General features: G+C 45.0%; 2 protein-coding genes and 1 long non-coding RNA gene across 3 annotated transcripts in view; 2 read left to right on the top strand and 1 right to left on the bottom strand.

The window, feature by feature from the left end:
* Positions 1–283: 283 nt before the first annotated feature.
* On the bottom strand, positions 284–11,752 carry LOC8038296 (pyridoxine/pyridoxamine 5'-phosphate oxidase). Its single transcript, XM_029988391.4, has 7 exons — positions 11,588–11,752; positions 10,952–11,102; positions 9,841–9,940; positions 9,693–9,746; positions 8,918–9,046; positions 7,150–7,226; positions 284–1,650 (listed from the first exon to the last, which is right to left on the bottom strand). Exons 1-7 carry the CDS (start codon positions 11,700–11,702, stop codon positions 1,488–1,490), a joined length of 789 nt encoding a protein of 262 aa, XP_029844251.2. The 5' UTR covers positions 11,703–11,752; the 3' UTR covers positions 284–1,487.
* Positions 11,753–12,040: 288 nt separating this feature from the next.
* LOC121045619 lies at positions 12,041–12,603 on the top strand. The gene is made up of 2 exons (XR_005797804.1): positions 12,041–12,321; positions 12,426–12,603. It is a non-coding gene; the product is annotated as an uncharacterized LOC121045619 (long non-coding RNA).
* Positions 12,604–12,833: 230 nt separating this feature from the next.
* Positions 12,834–19,102, top strand: part of LOC115327374 (polycomb complex protein BMI-1) — a 31,603-nt gene continuing 25,334 nt past the window's right edge. The window contains exons 1-2 of the mRNA XM_029988390.3: positions 12,834–12,973; positions 13,942–14,075. Coding sequence (XP_029844250.2) covers positions 13,964–14,075 — 112 coding nt within the window. The 5' untranslated portion in view covers positions 12,834–12,973; positions 13,942–13,963. The remainder of the gene's footprint in view (positions 12,974–13,941; positions 14,076–19,102) is intronic.

Here is a 19,102-nt window from a genome sequence, read left to right as displayed (position 1 = left end):
AATTCAGTACATGTTCTGCCTGCAGCGCTAGCAATTACTGCCTTGAATAACACTTCGGCGCACGCGCAGGCAAAGTATGGAGGAGGATCAAGTGCTTACTGGAGGCGGAGCTTCCACCAAATTCTTAGCCTGTCCCCGGTTATAGTACATTTCGTCAGGATTTCTAACGTGCCAAAAAGGTGGGAATGGGACGCTTCGAGTGGTTCTCAAAACTGTGACGGTGGAGGTCGACTATGGAGCCGTATGTTTCAACCCAAAGGAAGGCTCAAGGATAAAACAAAACCAAGCTTTAAAAAAAGTACTTTATGTACAGATTGACATAAAATTACTAGTAAATACAGTCGTTTTTCTCTTCTCCCCAGTCGATAAAATTTCAGCTAGGATGGTGGCACCATTTGAATATGCTAACAATCGCCTATATTTAAAATGGTTTGCAAATTGCACCACCGCTTCTTTTTATACATTTGAAACATGTCGAAAATAATCCCTGGAGAAGGAGAACAAGACGGACAAAGGACAAACACAAATCTCCAAACACAGCTAGGTGACTGGAGCGCGACCGAAAAAATCCGCCTGGTCCGGGTATCGAACTCGGGACCTCTCCATAATAATAATGAAACATGGGATTCAATGATCACCTTGTTTTCTTGCGAAAAAAACAACAACAAAAAAACAGCATAAAGCCCACACACTGACACCATCCTCTGCTTCATCTCCCATTTTCGCAGGTATAGAGCAAAATTATGCAAGACACAAAAGCGCCTAAGAAAAATTGTTTCTGGTTGTGCCTTCCGCAACGCCGCATACCGTCTACTAGGCTAATTTTAAGACGAAAGGATAATATAGCTTTAGCCAAAATGCAAAGCAAGAAAACTGTTGCAGTCATCGTTGCGAGGTCGCAAAGCGCTTGAAATCCTTACAGTATTTTACACAGCCACCGCCTGCAAAAGGCACATGATGCATTGATCATTCAAAAGAAAACTCGACTCCACGATTCCCAGCTGCGGTACCTTAAAATAACAAAACAACGAGACAGTCCCAAAAGCATAACAACTTGCATCTTTCACACCCCAAACTACATGATCCGGATGAACAGCTTAGTAAATGCGGACGCAGAAAAGACAAAACTATAAAAGGACACAGCTGTACAAGAGAGCTTTGTCCTGTCGTGCTTGGGTTTTTCTTTTTCGTCTGCGTTTACTGAGCTGTTCATCCCCATCATCTACAACATTTACCAACTAGCCCAATTTACTATTTTAACACATTTCATGCCATCTTAGCTACGACAAGGATGTTGTTGTAATCTTAACCTTAAAATGCAGCAATGCCCCATTAAACCCAATGACTGCAGTCTTGAGCACTACATGTATCACACGGCAGATCAGAACAGTGAAGGAATCCCTGACCCGCACTGTGGAAGACTCGAAGACAGCGATGCAGCATGGAAGCACTATAGACAGCAAATAGGAAACGCGTCACTTCCCGCATCAGGGTGCGAGGCGTTCCATGTGCCAGCCAGGAGCTGCAGCTACTGTGGGTGGCACAGGTTTCTCTTCCTGCGGCACCTTGCGGAAGACGATGCGGTCGTGGAGTCGAGTCGAGTGACCCTGCCAAAACTCCATCCGCAAAGGGTGCAAGCAGAACCCACCCCTGTTGACAGAGCATGGAAGCATTTGTTTATTAGCGCAGTTTTTCGCAAAAAGGATGCACTTATATAACTTCCACGTTCCTTCTCGCTCTCAAGCAACTAACGAACCACACCAACAAAACAACGGTCACGGACCCTATCCAAACAAACAAAAACGGATGATTTCTCCACAATACACAGTCTGCTTAGTCCTATTTGGGTCCCTAAAACCCAAAACTAAAAAGAAAGAAAACAAAAAATCATGATAGCATCGGTCAGACACGGTCCGATGGTGTGCGGAAAGGGGTCACCCAGCTCTCAAACACCAGCTTCTTTTCGTAATTCCTTAAAAAAAAAGCACACACAAAAAAAGAAAAAAGAAATTAAACTACAGACAAATGTTTCCACTTGTTTGTGGCACAAAACACAAAAGCCGTTTCCAGCCTCCTCCTCCTCCTGTCCTTGTTCGAACATGTAACAATATCAACCACCTGCCTTGTTGCTGTATTGAACTAACTTCCCAAGTAGAACCTCATTGGTACATTCTGGGCTTATGTTTTCCCAGCTGTCAAGTTCATGAACACTGGTCCCATTAAAGTCCCACAGGAATATGGGCATCGATTTCCCGTTCCTTGCGTAAGCCTTCTCCTTTCATACGTAGAAAAGGTAACATCCGACGATGCTGAAGCGTCGCGTCGGCGCTTCCCTGTTTCACCGCCTTACTTCTCTGCATTGGACTCCTTCCCAGGGTGGGCGTGACCTCGAACTACCCAGGTGTAATTCATTCATTTGCCTTTTCAGGGGGCAGGGGAGAAGGGGTGCAAAAGGACACCAGTTATAATGAGTCTGGACGGCACCCTTGTCACAGAAGCGGGTCGATGTAAATGCCCGTTCGCATTGGCACGCGCGTCGAGATCCACCGCTTTGCACCGGCGCTCGCATCGAGCTTCACCGTTCTCCACCAGCATGTACGTCAAGCTTTACAGCACTGCACCGGCGCGCGTGTCAAGATTCACCGCACTGCAACGGTGCCCGCGCCAAGCTTCGCCGCTGTGCACCGGCATGGGTGGAGCAGCGACTGATGTGGGGTAGTGACTGTACTCCGTTTTAAGCTGAGGCTATGGTGGGAGCTACGTGCACTGCGGACCAATCAGCCGCCTCCCTCTTATCACATGACCAGGCTCTCCGCACGTGGGTATTGGCCGGGAGCCTGACGACGTGGCGAGAGGCGTATAACCAGTCCAATGAGGACGTAGCTTCCACTGCAGTCCCAGCTCGGGGGTGAACGAAGTATGGCTTGGAAAGGGAACACTTGGTCACTCGACGTTCTAGGTAATTTTAAACAGATTAAAGAATAGACTTCTTTTTAAATGAATGTCGCATTTTTCCAGGGCCATATAAGTCCACGTAAACAAATAGCTGTGCGAGTTTCTTCCCGTCTCATCTGTGGGCTTCCTAAAAAAGCGTAATCGGCATTTACATCTTCCCGGATTATGTTTGTTACTGTGGTTGCCATAAAATCATTACACAAAGTTCTATAAACTCAGAGGCTCTCTCTTATGACTTATATTGAAGTTGAGACGATGGCTACGTTTAGGTCGAAACTGACTCGGGCAATAATGAAGGCATAACTCCCTTGCAGTTTTGCTTTCCTGCGGCACATACATGCAAAAAAAGGGCATTCTCCACGGAGAGAAAATGCATGCATGGATACGCATAACTGGAATAGCCGGATCCCTATTTTATAGCCCAAATTCAGAAGTAAAGCTTTGCTTATTACAGGAAAAAATAAGCTAAAAAATATTGTCGCATTGTTAAGACTGCAGTGTGGGCAAGTTGGTTATTAAAAACCTCCAAAAAGAAAAAAAGGTTCTTTTTTTAAATTGTTAATTTTTAGAGTAACGTCGACGGCGCGAGACGCGATTTAGTCTGTAGTCACCTCCTTTCCACTTGTTTACTCTTTTCAGCATTTCGGGTGCGTGGAAAGGTGGATCGACCTGGCCATCATGTTGAGGTGGAGAGAGTGTATGACCATCTCGTTGGGGTGGAAAGGGTGCATGACCACTCTGTGATGTCATCGACCTTTGCACGCAGAATTTAAACTAAATTTCAAGCTGTCAATATTGCTCTAAATTATTTTTAATGCGAAAGCATTAACTGTCCCATGGAGCGAGCCAACGTCATCAGTTTGAAGTGAGAAAACGGCACGTAGTCTCCCTGGTCCCAAAGGTCCCATTGGCTGGCGCGCAGCGATGAGGCTCCCACTGGCCGCTGCGCGCGTCAGTTTCAACGACCGCTGCCTGATGGCGCTGCATGTCCGTGCCGCCAGCGCACCGATAAAACTAACCACTGCAACTCCATGCCACTACGGGCCCCGCGCCGGTTAAAACGGACACGGCGCATGCTCGGAGGCTTCTGCTCGCCTCGCCGCCGACCAGCATGCCGTCGCCTCCATTGCCCACATCGTCGGACATTCATGCTTTCGCATTCACAACTCATAGGAAGTGCTTAGGTGTCCTTCCGACTTTTTTTTTTTTTCGCGTAAAATTAATTTTTTGGTTTGCATATCTTAACCGGACTGTTAAAAAAATTTCCTTGTTCTTTTCCCTTTTTAGGGGTCCTTTAATACTCCGACGTTACTGCATGCAGAAGGCAATTACACAGGCACACAAGAAGTTTGCATGATGCCAGCAATCCTTTCTGCAATCCCCCGCCGATTATAAAATTAGTCTTGACTTGATGGGGAAGGGATCTACTCAGGAAGTTGTGTTCAGATTATTTACCTGCAAGTGTCTAAAAAAAGCCCACAAGAGGCAAAACCTTCCAAATATGACAATTTTGATAAAAAGGTATAAACCTTTGGGATCAGAAAAATGCAGTACTCACTCCCAAACTGTCCGAAATCTCCCGATACAAGCAAGGTTGTAAATACCCTATACAAGCAAGGGTCCAAATGTGCAAGTATTTGGACAATTTATAAATATAGAAAGCAATGATGATAATACAATTTATGCCAAGGTACAAGCGACCTGGACAAGAATAACAACGATAATCCCTGGAGAAGGGGAACAAGGGGGCAAAGGACAAACACAAATCTCCAAACACAGCTAGGTGACTGGTGCGCGACTGAAAAAATCTGCCTGGTCCTGGTATTGACCCAGGGACTTCTTCCTTTCCAGTTAAGCCCTCTGCCAACTGAGCTAATCAGGAGTTAGAAATCAGTAGGCAAACGGGTTTTAACAGCTGCCACCAGCTTAACACCAACAAGGGTGAATGGCCTGAATTTTAAGGTTGTGATGATAATGCAATTAATGCAAATGTGGAAGCGAGCTGGACAAGAATGACGATAATAATCCCTGGAAAAGGGGAACAAGAGGGAGAAAGGACAAACAGAAATCTCCAAATACAGCTAGGTGACTGGTGCGACTGAAACAGGAAGGTCACGCCTCTGTACAGAGGTACGACTTTATCGCGTGATGCACATCCCGGGGAGCAAAGGAAGGATTCGCCTCCCGTGTGAATACCCCTTTAGGTTTATGGCTGCTGCGCTGAAGACAGGTACTCATTGTCGCCAAAGCCCTTTGCATCATCCTAGATTGAGGCTCCAAACGCGATCATGCCGACGTCGTCCGCTACGTCACGCCACGCTACACCGACAAGAGCCCAACTAAACGTGTTGAGCCCAGCGATGTCCAGCGTGCTCGGCTTTAATTTTTTTCCGCTTCTGCTGACCGGTACCGATGCAATCAGTTTGATCAAGGCAGAGACTCGGGGAAGGGGCTTGCTGCACCGTGATAGGTTTTAAAAAAAAAAGCACACAATGGGGTAACGAGTTAAAAGCATTTATTTTCTCCCGGATGTCATACAAATGTCAACGGATAAAGACCACAATATTGTGCGTGTCAAAGTCGTTCTGCACGAACCCGCCAGAGGGTTTTTGCTGGGACAAATTTACATGTAACATCTGTGGTTTTCAGCGGGAACAACAGCCAATGTGTACGACTAGCACGTGATCATACGTAGCTCGTACGTGAGGTCGTCCCAAATTCTAATTAACTCTACGTGTGATGTCGTCGTCTAGCCTCAAACTTTGCCGGCTTTTCGGGCAAGCGCACCCCTCTCAATAGGCCTACGAACCTTCTTGTTGTAGAGAGTCCGAAGCGCCATCCACCATGCATCGACTTGCAAAATCAAGCGCGCAGACATGTAAACCACCACAAGAAGCATGAGGGGACCAAATAGCCCGGTGAGAACAGCACACAACACCCGGCAAGAGCAGCAGATTAAAATCACAGAAATCAGCGACCCGCACGTGCCTCGACTGGTTCCGACAGAGCAGGTCGTGGTTCCGACGTCTTGATTAGGGCCATGGGTCGATCGCGCGAGGGCTAGTGAGCCTGGTGTGCCTGCACGTTGGTTCGCTGGTTCCGCCAGTAATTTGGCATCTTTTTCTTTATTTTTGTTCTTTGTCAGCCAATAAAACAGACTTTGTGAAAAAATCATGATACCTCGCGGAGTGATACACTTTATCTAGACTGCGTAAAAGAAATTCTGCCGGCTCTTGGTAACGCTGCCAATCACAAAGCCGTTCTCCTATTCACCACTGTGCCCCAGCTGCACATTTTAAACACACTGTGGTGCCACCAGACGTTTTGCTATTTTTGTCCAATCAAACTGAAATATGATGGGCTAATATTTCATGGCTACAACTTGTTCCCTAAATAGACTGACGCACTAATGAGATAACTTAAAAAGGACAGAAGCTCTAATTTCGTTGGAGGGCCCCTTTAAGATACCTATGCTAGGAATTTCTAGAGGAAAGGTTTTACAATACATTTACATTACAAGTACGGCACGAGGAAAGGTTTTACAATACATTTACATTACAAGTACGGCACCAAAAACTCCAGGATTTGAGAAACTCTGCGTGCCGCGATTGACAGCAGACGCTGCCGCGTTGTGGAGAGGCATGTTGAAGGAGATTCACCTTCACTCAGTATGCTGTACAATGTTTGCCATGGGTTCTTTGCTTTTAGCGGAATTGATGTAGGAGATATGTGTGCAAGATGTTGCATGTGTTAGAGAAGAACACACAGCGTGCTTTTGTTTTACGGGTGAAACGCTCTTTCAGACTGAGGGTGCCCATGACTGCGCCTAGGGTGGAAGAAGCGGATGTACGCGAGCTGTTCTGTAGAGGTACAGAGAGCACACGAGAAAGGAACCTCGGCAGCGGCAGTGGAAAGGCGAAAGGACGTGTATGCACAGCGCGACCACGTGGGTTTTGCATTCATACACAAGCATTTTTTGATGGGAGGAGCACTAACAGCTACCGCTATGCATTCAAGCAATAGAAACACTTAGCCTATAAAAGCAGATAAAAATACCAAGAATGCATAGGTTAACAAAAGATAAAGCTTCTTCAGAACAAGCTTTCCTCGAAAGACTGCAGAAAGGTTTGCATAGTGTTGCTGCATTTATATTCTTCAATCTTTGCGGCTAAAAGGTCTAAGTGGAATACTCACCACTCTACAGGCCTGGGAACCTCTCTGAAGACATCACTGTGCTTTTCTCGCAGGGCTGCATATTCCTCTTCAAGTTGCTGCAAAGAACCAGCAACAATTCACATTGGAAACGTAAACAGAGCAAGGGACGGTATGCCCTTGACCTAGCAAAAAAGCGGGAATGAAGAAGACAGTGCACCAGGAGCAGCAGAGAACAAAAGACTGAAAAGACGTGACCTGCATCTGCGTCCATTCGTTTACAGTTTTTTTTTTTTGGTCACTGTCAACTTGTTTTTCACCTTCATTTCAAAAGTGAATAAAGTTGCAAAACAGTAGAGAGCGATTTCTGGCTTCCTGGAAATTGGATGTGTGGTTCCCGGTTTCTGCTTTTTACAAAACACAGTGCGATGAATCGGCATTTGTTTGTAGTATCTGCGCGAAACGGGTGTCACGTAAGCACATGAAAATGTGATTTTTTATAAATAAATAGACAGTGACATGAAGTTTGGAATGACAAGCTTTGCTGGCTGGTGTTTACAATAGTAGTACACACCTTAGTTTCCACACAAAATACTGAATGACTATGCACAAAAATTAAGAACACGAAAGAGGTACTTCAGTTTTTGGAGCTGGCTTCTCTTTCTGCCGACTAACAGACCGTTCTATTAATATAAAAATGGGTCAAACGCTTTATGAAAAAATCCCACGCGTGTTTACATTCCCACAGAGTAGGTAAAGAGCCGATCGTTCTAAAGAATAAAAGACAATTCTAAAAAGCAATCTATGACACGATCCTGAGTTTAGCAGAGTTGTGCTCGGAGTCACAAGTCTATTTGCTCTTTTGAGTAGAAAGTTATCTCTGTAGTTTGCACTACTGTGTTCAGTATAACCTGAAACAGCCTTTCATGCTTCTTTAATATACCTGCCAGTTTTTGAGAAAGCCGTGGCACAAACCAGGAATAAAATGCGGAGTTGAGGGCCCATACTTCGGAGTCTGACAAACTGAGAAATAATGAAGCTTGTGAGAATCAGAGATGTAGAAAAAAGTCAAATTGGGTGTTTCAGCTCTTTTGCCTGCAGAACCATCTTCTGCGAGGCTCATCAAGGTCTCCCAGCAGAGTAAATCTACCTTCGAGGAAGCGCAAAAATACCGAGTATCGTAAAATCCCGGAAAGGCACTTACCCAAAAGAAAAGATAAATGGTGAAAAACATGAGGGGGGCGCTATCTTTGGGAGTAGGACAAGCAAACCTTTATAAAAAAATTAATGACAAACCCAGGGGCACCAAGTTCAAAGCACGTGAAACGGGAACTGGTGCTGCAGACTGCAGACATGGCAAATTCGCGTTTCACAATGTGATAAACACGCGAGGATTCGCTACAAACTCCTGTGTCGCGGGAAAGGATCCAGCGAACTTCGGATGCAACATACTCATGCTTCACGGTGCAATAAACATGCGGAAACCAGCTACAAACTAGTCTGCCACGAGAACCGATATTTTGTGCAAAGATCGCAGACAAAAACGCAAGAACCCGCTGCAAACTCACTTGTCGCACGCATCGGCACTGCAGATTGTGCGGTTGATGTGATTTTCTTAGGACATTGCGGTGTTGCCTGGCAGGAATCGGAGGGTGGGCGAGGTTTCGGAATTTTTATGTTACGGATACTTATCCATAGAAACAAGATGGGCAATCTCTTCGGGATTTTACGATATACATTTCACTGAATGCTAGTAAACACTGGAAGTCCCAATCACAAGCCCACTCCAAACAAACAGGCAGGTACTGACAGCTCTAGACTCAATCACGTGACTCTGGCGGCTGACGACGGCCGACAGCTGGCTGTCCCGGGGCCGGCTGTGGAAGTACTTGTCCGACACGTCCACAGACGTCCTTTCCACCGTGCCTTCGACCCTCACCTGACAGGAAAAAACAAAAGTGGGAACAAATTAGTTCAATAGACTAGCTTGCTCTGGAACTTGAACCTAAAGTGTAGAAATGGAAAATGGCGTTTAAATTCCTTCAGAGCGACACCAGGGAACAGAGATCTTGTATAAATTTCTAGTTACGTCTCGGCCATTAGCAGTAGAATAGCCACGAATTCGTTCCATAAAGAAATTTTTAATACAAATGCAAAAATTTAAGTGTCTTTCGTTTAGATTGTTTTAATTTAGGATGTGAGATGGCTGAAGCATATGGTGCCAAATGTTCAAAACTTAACTGGAAGATATTTTGAGACATTAAAATGTCCGGAGGGGAGAAAAGAGGAGGTGCTCAGGCCTTGCATACTGGACACCGAGGCTAAATTTCTGGGTAGCACAAAACCAAAGACATTAATGAAATTGTGCATGGGCATGCCTGGTACACATGACATCTGGTACAATGATAATATTAAGACAAGAACAATAACAGAATATAATCTATCAATGTGAAATGAGGAAATAAATGCTACACAGGCAGAAAACTGACAAAGCTGCCTAGACCACAAACACCTCAGAGCTTGAATATCCCTTATAACATATAACCGTAGGCTTAGGAAGACCTATATGCAGGTGGAAGGCCCACCTGTCGATGGTGCCTGTCCCAGTAGAAGAGGAGGCTCGCATTTGGGTTCTCCTCCTGCAAACCAACAAATTGAAGGATAAGAAACAAAGAGAGAAAACAGCTAACCATAAAAATTATGAAGAAACTAGTAAAGTGAAGAATTGCCAACCAGTTCCCTGCCCTTGCGACTGTTGTAGTTTGTGAAGAAGACAAAGCCATCCGGACCGTATCCCTTGAGGAGAACCATCCGCGATGATGGAAACCCTGTCCTACATGAGAGACGGCCACACATCAACAATTGAAGCGCTACTATTGAAGCATCCTATACAATTCTTCCGGTGCTTAAAGTATTAAAAAAAAAAAAATTGGCCCACATTGCGATTCCCACATGGTAAGCTAAGGCTCAACAGCTCAATTTCCTAGATAAAAGGTACATTTTATGCCTTTTGCAAGCAGCGACAGCAGCTGCGAGTGGAGCGACGGTGCACATTTTGGAAAGACTGTAGCGGCAAAATGAACTGGAAATTGCTACTTTCAAAATGTGCTTTGTCATCTGTGTCGGTTTTGATCACTTGCAAGAGATGCACAGTACACTTTGACCGGGTCCATATCACAAGAGCGAATGACATTTTAGCGAACGGCGACATTTTAGCGAATGGTCGTTTTAGCGAATAACGGGGGTGCGCGTTAACCCATCCGTCGCGCTGCGCTTTACGCCGCTTCGCAATGACAGTCTGCGGCAACTCATTACAAAAATGTGAACTCACTTGGCCCACCCGAAAACGCCGCTTAGCGGCGTCCGACTCTTCGCTAAAGTGTTGTTCGATGAAACGTGGGCGTTCGCTAAAACGTCATTCGATCAAGTGAGTGCCTCCCACTTTGACTAAAGTACCCCGTTCACCCGTAGTCGTTAACAAGAAGGTCTCAACGCGGAAATCTTGCACACAGAAGGAAATAAATGCCGAGTGTTCAAGGGAGAAATGGCATTTCATATAAGCAACACAATTTATAAAAAAAAAATGCACCTCAAATTGATCAATTGGAGTGGTTTTGAAACGGTGTGTGCCAGTGCACCTTCAACAGTGTATAAACCTTTTTCATAATGCCACCTCCCGTACTAAAAATGCATGAGAGATGGCATGGAAGACATCTCAGCCATTTAGCTTCTTAGGCGGTAAAACATTGACTTTTAAACACAAAAATGTCCCAAACACAATGAACGTACACAAACTATTTTTCTTATAAATATTATTAAGATAGAAAAAAAGTGGCCCTCTCACTTGGTTGTTGTGGAGAGGGCAACAGCATTGCTTTCGTACATGAGCCCACCTTCTTTGACTTCCAAGAACCACTTCTCGAAGAGCTCAACGGGATTCAATGTGGGCAGGTCTTTTTCCAACAGCGTCCCAGAGACATAGGGCTTCCGCATATCTGCAAATGCGACACCAAACCTGCAGCACAACCTTTCAATTCGACAAACAGGAGATTTCTCGTGTCCACTGACACAGGAGCGTTTGACTGCGTTTACGTTGCTAGGGTTTCACTCGGGTTACGACCGCCAGTCATCCGGACATCCGTGCTTCGTACGAAGCGTAACAATTAAGCAATTAAAAAAACGGAGCCCCCTGTGTCTGCTCGAATCACAATGTAAACGTAGCCTAACGTTGCTGTGTGAATGGCCATTTAACGTTTCAAGCCGGCAGTTTCAGTGCAAACACAGCTTTTTTTAAAGGAAGCTAGCGTAGCGCGAACTGGCGCATGTATGGCCAAAAGAGAACGCGAATTTACTGCACACGAAAACTATTTAGAAGAGAAGAAAAAAAGAAAGCGTTGGTGAACCATAAGATTAGCTGGTCAGCTAATTTCCCCAGCCACCGAACGAGTGATTTTACTGATTTGACCACGATTTTACCCACCGGCGAGCTGAACGGAAGCCATCTTCGAGATGCTAGATAAAAACCTTGCCGGTCTTTTGTTTAGTGTCTTCAAGGCGTGGGTGAAAGGGGTGAAGCAAAAGAGCATAATAAACATAAAACAGAAAGCTAGATAATCGGCGACCAGCCAAGAGAGTCGAGACTACTACCTCCCGCTATCTCCCGAGCAGCGACTTTAGGACTTTAGTGCTTTAGTCTTTAGTTTTGATTTGAAATCGGCAGTAGCCAGCGTCCTCATATCAAACAAAAGTGCGCCAAACTGAACGCTATGTTAAAATTATATTTTTAATTGTGCAGTTTTAAATACGTTACTTTTAATATTTTAGAAGCAAGGTGTTCCAAATGTGTGTAAGCTTTATAAGATAAAATGAAAGCTCGAGCGCCGTAAATAGTGCGTCCTGCAAGTGGCGCCGTTTTCGACATCTTGCAAAACGTAGAAAATGAATGGTAAGATCAAATCATATAACATGCGGCGTGCTTTTCCCGTCCGTAGGAGCAGCAAGCATGATCTCTGCGGGGCCTTCGTCGGCACCTTATTCACCCAGGAATGATGGCACACTTTCGGGCATCTTGAGGGCTCTTTACAATGACCCGTTCAAGTGGCAGGTGGTAAAGAGTTGGTCCATGTTCGCCTTCGGAGTCTACTTGGCCCGGGAATTTGCTGGAGCCGATCTTCTGGCCGCTCCACCCCCGATGTAACAGAATTTAGGGACCTTGTAAGTAATTAATCAGTACCGCGCTAATTTCTAATAATCACGGAAAAAATGAAAGTAGGAGAAGGTGATTCGGATACCTGATTGTGTCCCCACGTTTTTTGCAGAACACAATCACGAAGACGTCGCATCAGCAGAGATCTCGTATGAACTTTGAAGACGTTTCGACTGAGGTTATGGGCACGGGGCCACGGTTTAGTCCTGCTGTTTATGTGGCTATGTGGCTATGTCCAGTGCCGGCTAGAACATCTTGAATTTGCACGCAATAAAAATCAACAACTCTGTGGTTTTGTCTTACCATCAAGTGTGAAAGGTTCGCTACTGCGCAATATACACCTAAAAAGTGCCAAGGTTAGAAACAAACTACGCAAGTGAAGATATATCTACCGTGCAAAAAATTTGAATCGTCTAGTCAACGGCGTGGTACCGACCCCTTCGGCATGCCAAAAGAAAGCGATATATGAAAATGAAAACTAAAGGAAAAAAAAAAATAAAGAAATGCCGGATATCGCGTCAGTCAAATGTAGTCACGTGATATCGACGCATGGCGTCTGGCGTCGGCTTTAGATTAGGACGGTTTTGTCGAAAGAACATATTTCGTTGAACGTTATTGCGAAAGTACGACTCTACAAGACGGGTCACTGTGCCACAGTGGGTGAGTACTCGTGCAAAACTACATTTGGCGCCCGCCACCTTACTTTGACGGCCTGTCAACCCGTCGCGAATTCCGCTTGTTCGCAAAAGTGTTTGTGGATAATCTAGGCTTAGCTCGTTTTTCCTTCCAACCACTGTCAGCGCGTGGCTGCAGCGATGCCAGGCGTCGGAAAGCGCTTTAAAGGCCAGTTTGGAACAACCGTGACGCTTCTGAACGCTTTTCTACGAGGCATTCGACTCGTTTCATAACAAAGGGCCGTTCTGAACGTGCTCGCTACGGCGCTGGTGCTCGGTAGACGTTTTCAAAACGAAGAAAAGAAAGAAAACAAGACAAGCCACAGCTTGTAAACGTCTGCCCTGTTTATTGACCTCACACCAATACGTTGTAGTGACGGACGTTAGGAAGTGACTTCTCGTCGAACTCCCTCTTGCAATTACTTAGTACCCGAGGCAACCTCCTCTTTTTAATCGCCCGTCTAACGGTCGTCAGCGCCCGCCATGGAAAAAATGTCAACAGCACGGAAGGCAGCTGTCAATCAAACTTCAAGTATGCGGGTAAACGGGCATATCGCGTCACTTCGTTCAGTCGTCGGTATGAGCCGGTTCTCCCACGCCAGTTACTTCGAAAGCATTTATTTCTTGAATGACGAGGTACTGAGCAAGTATCCTTCATGAGCAAACAAAAATATAAACTTCTCAAGAGAAAAAAGAAAAAAGCAGCGAGAGCGCGGTGTTTTTTAAAATGGTAAAACTAGCGGCGTCCAGCATTTTGCTTCAACTGTTTTCCCCGCTAGTTTCTTCTCGATGCGCGTGCTAAGTGTGATTCGCTGTGATGGTTATATATTATGGAACAATATCCCGTAAAGTTTCCAAAGCATCCTATGACCAGTTCAACAATGCCTGCAACGTATGTTTCCTTTTGTAGTGTCACAATTGAGTGTTTGACAAGGGGTTTCAACTGGTTTCCAGACGATGAATTGATGACGCCAAGATGCAGGGAGCTGGGCGAAAAAAATTGGTGGAACTGAATCCCCATTTGACGTGCGTTCTGTGTGGTGGCTACTTCATCGATGCCACTACCATCATTGAGTGTCTCCACTCGTGTAAGTCAGACTTGTTCTATGTTTTATGCTCGCATGCTGAAAATGATGTTGCAAGGGAATTTCACTGTTGGGCAGTGTAATATGACCATTGTGTGGGCTTGTTTTCGGGGGCATTCATAGAACTGCAGTTTGCATCATTGTTACAAGAGCAACTGATGCTGTCAATATAGGTATTCTGTGTTGTCCGCTGGGGTCAAGAATTGCGCTCATTGATAGGTTCCTATGTTTCAGAAGTCGCACAAGTATCTTATATGTAAGCCATCTTTATGCCAGCTGAATTCAGTAGCCAAGAGAAGTGTACCGTCTCGGCTACTGGATTCACTAGAGAACACAATGGGCGTGTTACTTCCGTGCTCTGGAGCGCGAGAGTTTGGCGCTCCGTTCAATAACGGGACAGGAGCGCCGCCGAAGGGTGACACTTGAGTGCGCTCTTTGTGCACCAAGTATTTCCCGGAGCGCGAGTGTGACTTCTTCGCACTCCGTGACATCACATCCACAAATCGGATGGCTGTGCTGTTGTCAGGACCGGCGAGATGCAGGGCACAGCCGGACCGCTGCCGCTTTTTAGTTGAATGGTGCTTAGTCCAGCTAGAAAAAACCAATTTGATTTGAAAACCACGACAGCAATTAGCGTTCCGGAAAAAGTTTGTTTGTGCATCTCGCCTGAGACGAAATTGACGTGCTATCTATTGAACGGTGGTGTGCCGGTATCGGCATAGCACATCGACGGGTTCCGTCTCGCGCTGCAAGACGGCACAGAACATCTGACAAGTTTGACAGCTTCCTGCGTCAATAAACAGGTTCAAGAATGTTGTCTTTCATTTAAATGTGAACAGCATGCATGATCAATAAATAGATCGGGTGAGGTAACTTTCTGCATATGTGCTCGAAGGAAATCTTTAAACCTTTCAGGAATATTAAAACATTCGTAGGAACTTCCTAACGTCACCGTCTTTTTTTACTTAACACTCTGCCACTCCACAAAGGCCGTCATTAATTTATGTTCGAAATAATTTTGGCTCTTGCCACCCATATTCACGAGATGCTGGGTCCGTCACAATCATGTGGTTAGAAGTGGCTCATTCAGCTCGTCGATAGTTTTGGTGTTTCACGCTCCTGTACGGTTTAGCTGCTCTGCTCGGAGTGTGAAACTTGGAGCGTCAAACTAGGAGTAAAGGAGCGCGGACTTAAAGAGTAAATGAACCAAAATTTGGATTTAAAAAAAAAAATGCAGGAGATGTAAGTGGGACGCTACAGTCCCTTCAAAACTACTCGTAAGGCGATATCTTGAATGGGCAGCCATATTTTTGGAAAAAGAGGTTGAGATTGAACCAGGCCGATGAGGCACGTGACGTAAAGATATCTAGTTACCTCCTCTCTTCGTTTCACCCCCTCAAGGCGGCGAGGCGGAGAAGAAGCGAGGCCGTTCCCTCTCCTTCTTCGAAAAACGAGACTTAATCGCATCTGTCAAATGCGCCTCTTTTGTTTTTGAAAATTACGGTCATCCGTTTGAGATGTTGCTGTATGAGTGATGTTTTGGTACTTGTAGCATCCCGTTGCACGCTTTTGCCGCTGTGTTTTGTGGAATCCAGATTTCGGTTCAGCATCCCTTTAACGCGCCCGCTCAGTCTGACTGTTGACATGGTTCTGTAGCCAAGCTGACTGCCCCTTACCCTTTGGGTTGAATCCACATTGAGACGTGTGTGGCTTACGATGTAGCACTTTGTGTTGTGCCTAGTGGTTCTTTGCTTTTTCTGTGTTTCCCTTTTTTTGTATCAACAGGGCACAAAACAGAAATTTGGTGACAAGCTGATAAGAAATAAATGGAAAGGGAAGTTTCCTGACATATGTTCCTATCTCTTTAGTGGTACAGTAAAAAGAAAGAAAGGTATAGCTAGGATATTTTTCCTGCAGTCACGTTTTTACATTGGCTGGCCATCGAATGAAGCTCTAATACTGTTTCACTGAACAGTATTTTAGAGTATGATGTTGCAAGTTTTAGCAAACGTTGCAAGTGTGAGAGAGGGTTTGAAGGTGAAGGGAGCTGGGCAGGCTTGGTGAGGTGTGAAACTGTACCGAGCACTTCTCTGCTTTTCTTAATTTGTGATCTTGTTATACTTTGTCTCATCCTAGGATGGACTAAAGGTCAAAGCCACAGGCCGCCAGGTTCAGTCACATTGCACGTTAAACTATGACATGCATAATATTGATTAGGGGTGGACGAATAATGTTCTGAATCAGAGTGTTGCATCATTTCTGTAGCTTCGACACTGCAAAGAGCCTGTATGTTGTGGCTTTCTTTGCGATGTAAAGTTGGTGAGTCACTCGGTGCTAGTCTATTTAATTCAAAATATTGTTCGCCCATCCCCATTAGATGCGGGCACCAACACGTGCATTGAAGCGGAATACCACGCGATTTCTAAGTGGTTCATGATTGAAGCTGGTGGTCCGTAGCTTTTGCCTTTAGTTCATCATAGGGTGAGACGTAGTATAGAGGGTTTGTGTTACCTTTGCAATCACCTTGTTTAGCGAATGGCTCTTTCATCTGCGCCTTCCAGAAACTCACCCCAGTCTTAAACCAGGAGGGCTGGTATCAGTAGACCACTGGATGCCCGCTTATCTCGTAGATAACGGGCTCCTCTATCCCAGCACCACCAAGGGTAAACAGTCGACCATTTCAGTTGTCTCACTGGCCCTTCTTCAAGCTAATCCAAAAAGCTCAAACATGATCACAAGAAAAAAAAAGTTGAATGTCCCTCCATGCCTGGGGTTCCTTGCTCTGTAATGTTGTTTTGGTATAACGGTATGTGAACACTGTTTGCTAAAATAAACACCACTATTTGCCCAAACTCTATTTAGCCAAAAGTCATGGATTTGAGTAATTGTCTCAATGAATGATCTAGCCTGTAAGGTTTGTTTAATCTAAGTGCCTACTAGATTAGACTAATAGACGACCTCTTGCCCTCGGCTGTATGTTGCTTGACTCTTCCCGTACCGTGCCCATTGGCCATCGATCAGCTGTAATCAATAAATTTCACGCACCGCCAAAAATTCAAATTTGGCGTGCCAGAACACGTTGCTCCATCTCGTGAATAGCCGAAGAACTACAGCTTCGGTTTTGATTTCATTTTGCGCTTTCTCCCAAGTTGATGAGCTATCGGAAATAAAAAAAATTGTGCTCTTGAGGAGATGCACCTCCACATGAAACAGCATCTCTGAAGGACATGACGGCACAAAAACACTTGCCGACAGACCAAAAGGAAAAAGAAAAAGGACAGTACTAGCTAGAGCTCTAACTTGGAGAGAGATAGGGGTGCATATAGAAGCTCACTTGGCATATTTAGACTTTTTAAAAATCGTAGTATGGTTTGATTTAGCCAGAAATGTTTTGTTCTTAATTTTGCACATATCCCAAGTTCAGCATTTAAATTTGCTGAAATTTTTTTACACGTGAGTGGGAACCTTTTTTTCTTCTAAAGGTGAGCCTATTGACTACATTTTGATGTATCATAATTAGCCATATGTAGAGTAGTTCTTCGAGGGCAACTCTGCTTTATTTTTGTTTTTGAAAAAACAAAAAACAATGTGGTCCTCTTCAGTATCACCTAGGAAGACCACACATCAAATATTACGACCTAGTTATATCTGAATGTTTCTTAAATGGTCCGGCAAACTTTGCAACTCACAAAGTTGCCGAAATCGGCCGACTTGAGCAGGCGAATTGAGGCACAACCAACAGTGCAGTCAAGGCTACAGCGTGGGCGTAGCGTACATTGAGCTAATTGTCATCACCATTGCCCCATTGTGCTTGTTTTTACTTCTCCGGGCGAGTGCAACGAGTGAGGTCAGCAACGTTTCTTCCCGGCGCTCAGCGGTGTCCACGTGATTGGCATAATGCACCTGTGCAGTGCGCTTCTTGGAAGCTGTCCGGCCATCTCGCCATGGTCCCATCATTACCGCTGTCTCTCGCGTCACAACCGCGTCATCTGCTCACTGTTTGTGATTGTTGTCTCTCGGAGTTTCGTTCACACAACAGACACTACGTGCAGACTTATGCAACAGCTGTGAAGACGACATTGAATGTCGTAGACACCAAAACATGGTGAAGAGTGCAGTGTAGACGCCACTTGCGTTTGGCTCACGCCACCCCAATCCCGCCCGTCGTTGTGTAGAGAATCGCATGACATCTCGTACCACGTGATAATGTTCTTGGAGGCCCGAGGCCAATGTTGCCAGACGGAACCTAAGTTTCAGTTTTGATTTCTGCTCGTGTTTAAAATTGAATTTTACAATATATATCTAATTTTTTGCGACACAAATGACGTGTCTTTTATTAGTGCTTTTTGATGCAGAATCACTTATTATTCCAGAATCTCTAAAATTGAGTGGAGTTGCCCTTTAAGATAAATATTTTGTCCATCCCTCAAAAATCGCTGCTTTTCCCTGTGGTACGGAAATAGTTAACGAGCATAGTCTGTGAGTGAAGACAACATTCTTCTGGCGTACTAATATCAGCAGTAGTAGTTTTATCTGCCGAGTCCTTTTATGCAATGTGCAGGAAAAACAAGGGTACACTGCAGAACATTTTTAATGCAAACTCGACATTGACACTTTTCTGTATTTTGCTGAGTCTTGATCGGCACCAAACTTTAGAGCTTAACCTACTGCATTGAATGAGGTCTTTCTTTCACACAACCGTAAAATACCGCAGAAGCGCCCACTTTGTTCAAGCGCCCACCATTAACATTTCCCAAACTTGGGAATTCTGCAAAACGTACATCAAGCGCCTGATTTGACCGGACAAGTGCCCATGTCTAGATTAACCCAGTTTTCAGTGAAAGTTGGGTGGGCACTCTTCCGGTATTTTACGGTAGTTGTTTTTATGGCAGCAGCTCAATTTTAGAAGAAAAACAGAAAAAAAGTGGCTATCACTTGATTGTGCTGAGAGTGTTGCACCGTGTGCATTTGACAGAACGTTCGAGAAAATACTCGCCCCAGCTAAATGGCAACCATTCCCCAACTCATCT

The sequence above is a fragment of the Ixodes scapularis genome, unplaced genomic scaffold (genome assembly GCF_016920785.2).
Source record: "Ixodes scapularis isolate PalLabHiFi unplaced genomic scaffold, ASM1692078v2 PGA_scaffold5__190_contigs__length_132052651, whole genome shotgun sequence".
Taxonomy (NCBI): Eukaryota; Metazoa; Arthropoda; class Arachnida; order Ixodida; family Ixodidae; genus Ixodes; species Ixodes scapularis.
Note: the sequence above shows the minus strand (reverse complement) of the source record. Positions and strands in the feature narration are given on the sequence as shown.

What these genes read in the sequence shown, in the direction of transcription:
- LOC8038296 (XM_029988391.4), bottom strand. Translation starts at nt 11,702, where the DNA reads ATGTTTATTATGCTCTTTTGCTTCACCCCTTTCACCCACGCCTTGAAG. An exon ending in GGCTTCCGTTCAGCTCGCCG is followed by an intron (nt 11,103 to 11,587) that starts GTGGGTAAAATC and finishes TCGCATTTGCAG; the next exon opens with ATATGCGGAAGCCCTATGTC. An exon ending in GGGACAGGCACCATCGACAG is followed by an intron (nt 9,047 to 9,692) that starts GTGGGCCTTCCA and finishes TTTTCCTGTCAG; the next exon opens with GTGAGGGTCGAAGGCACGGT.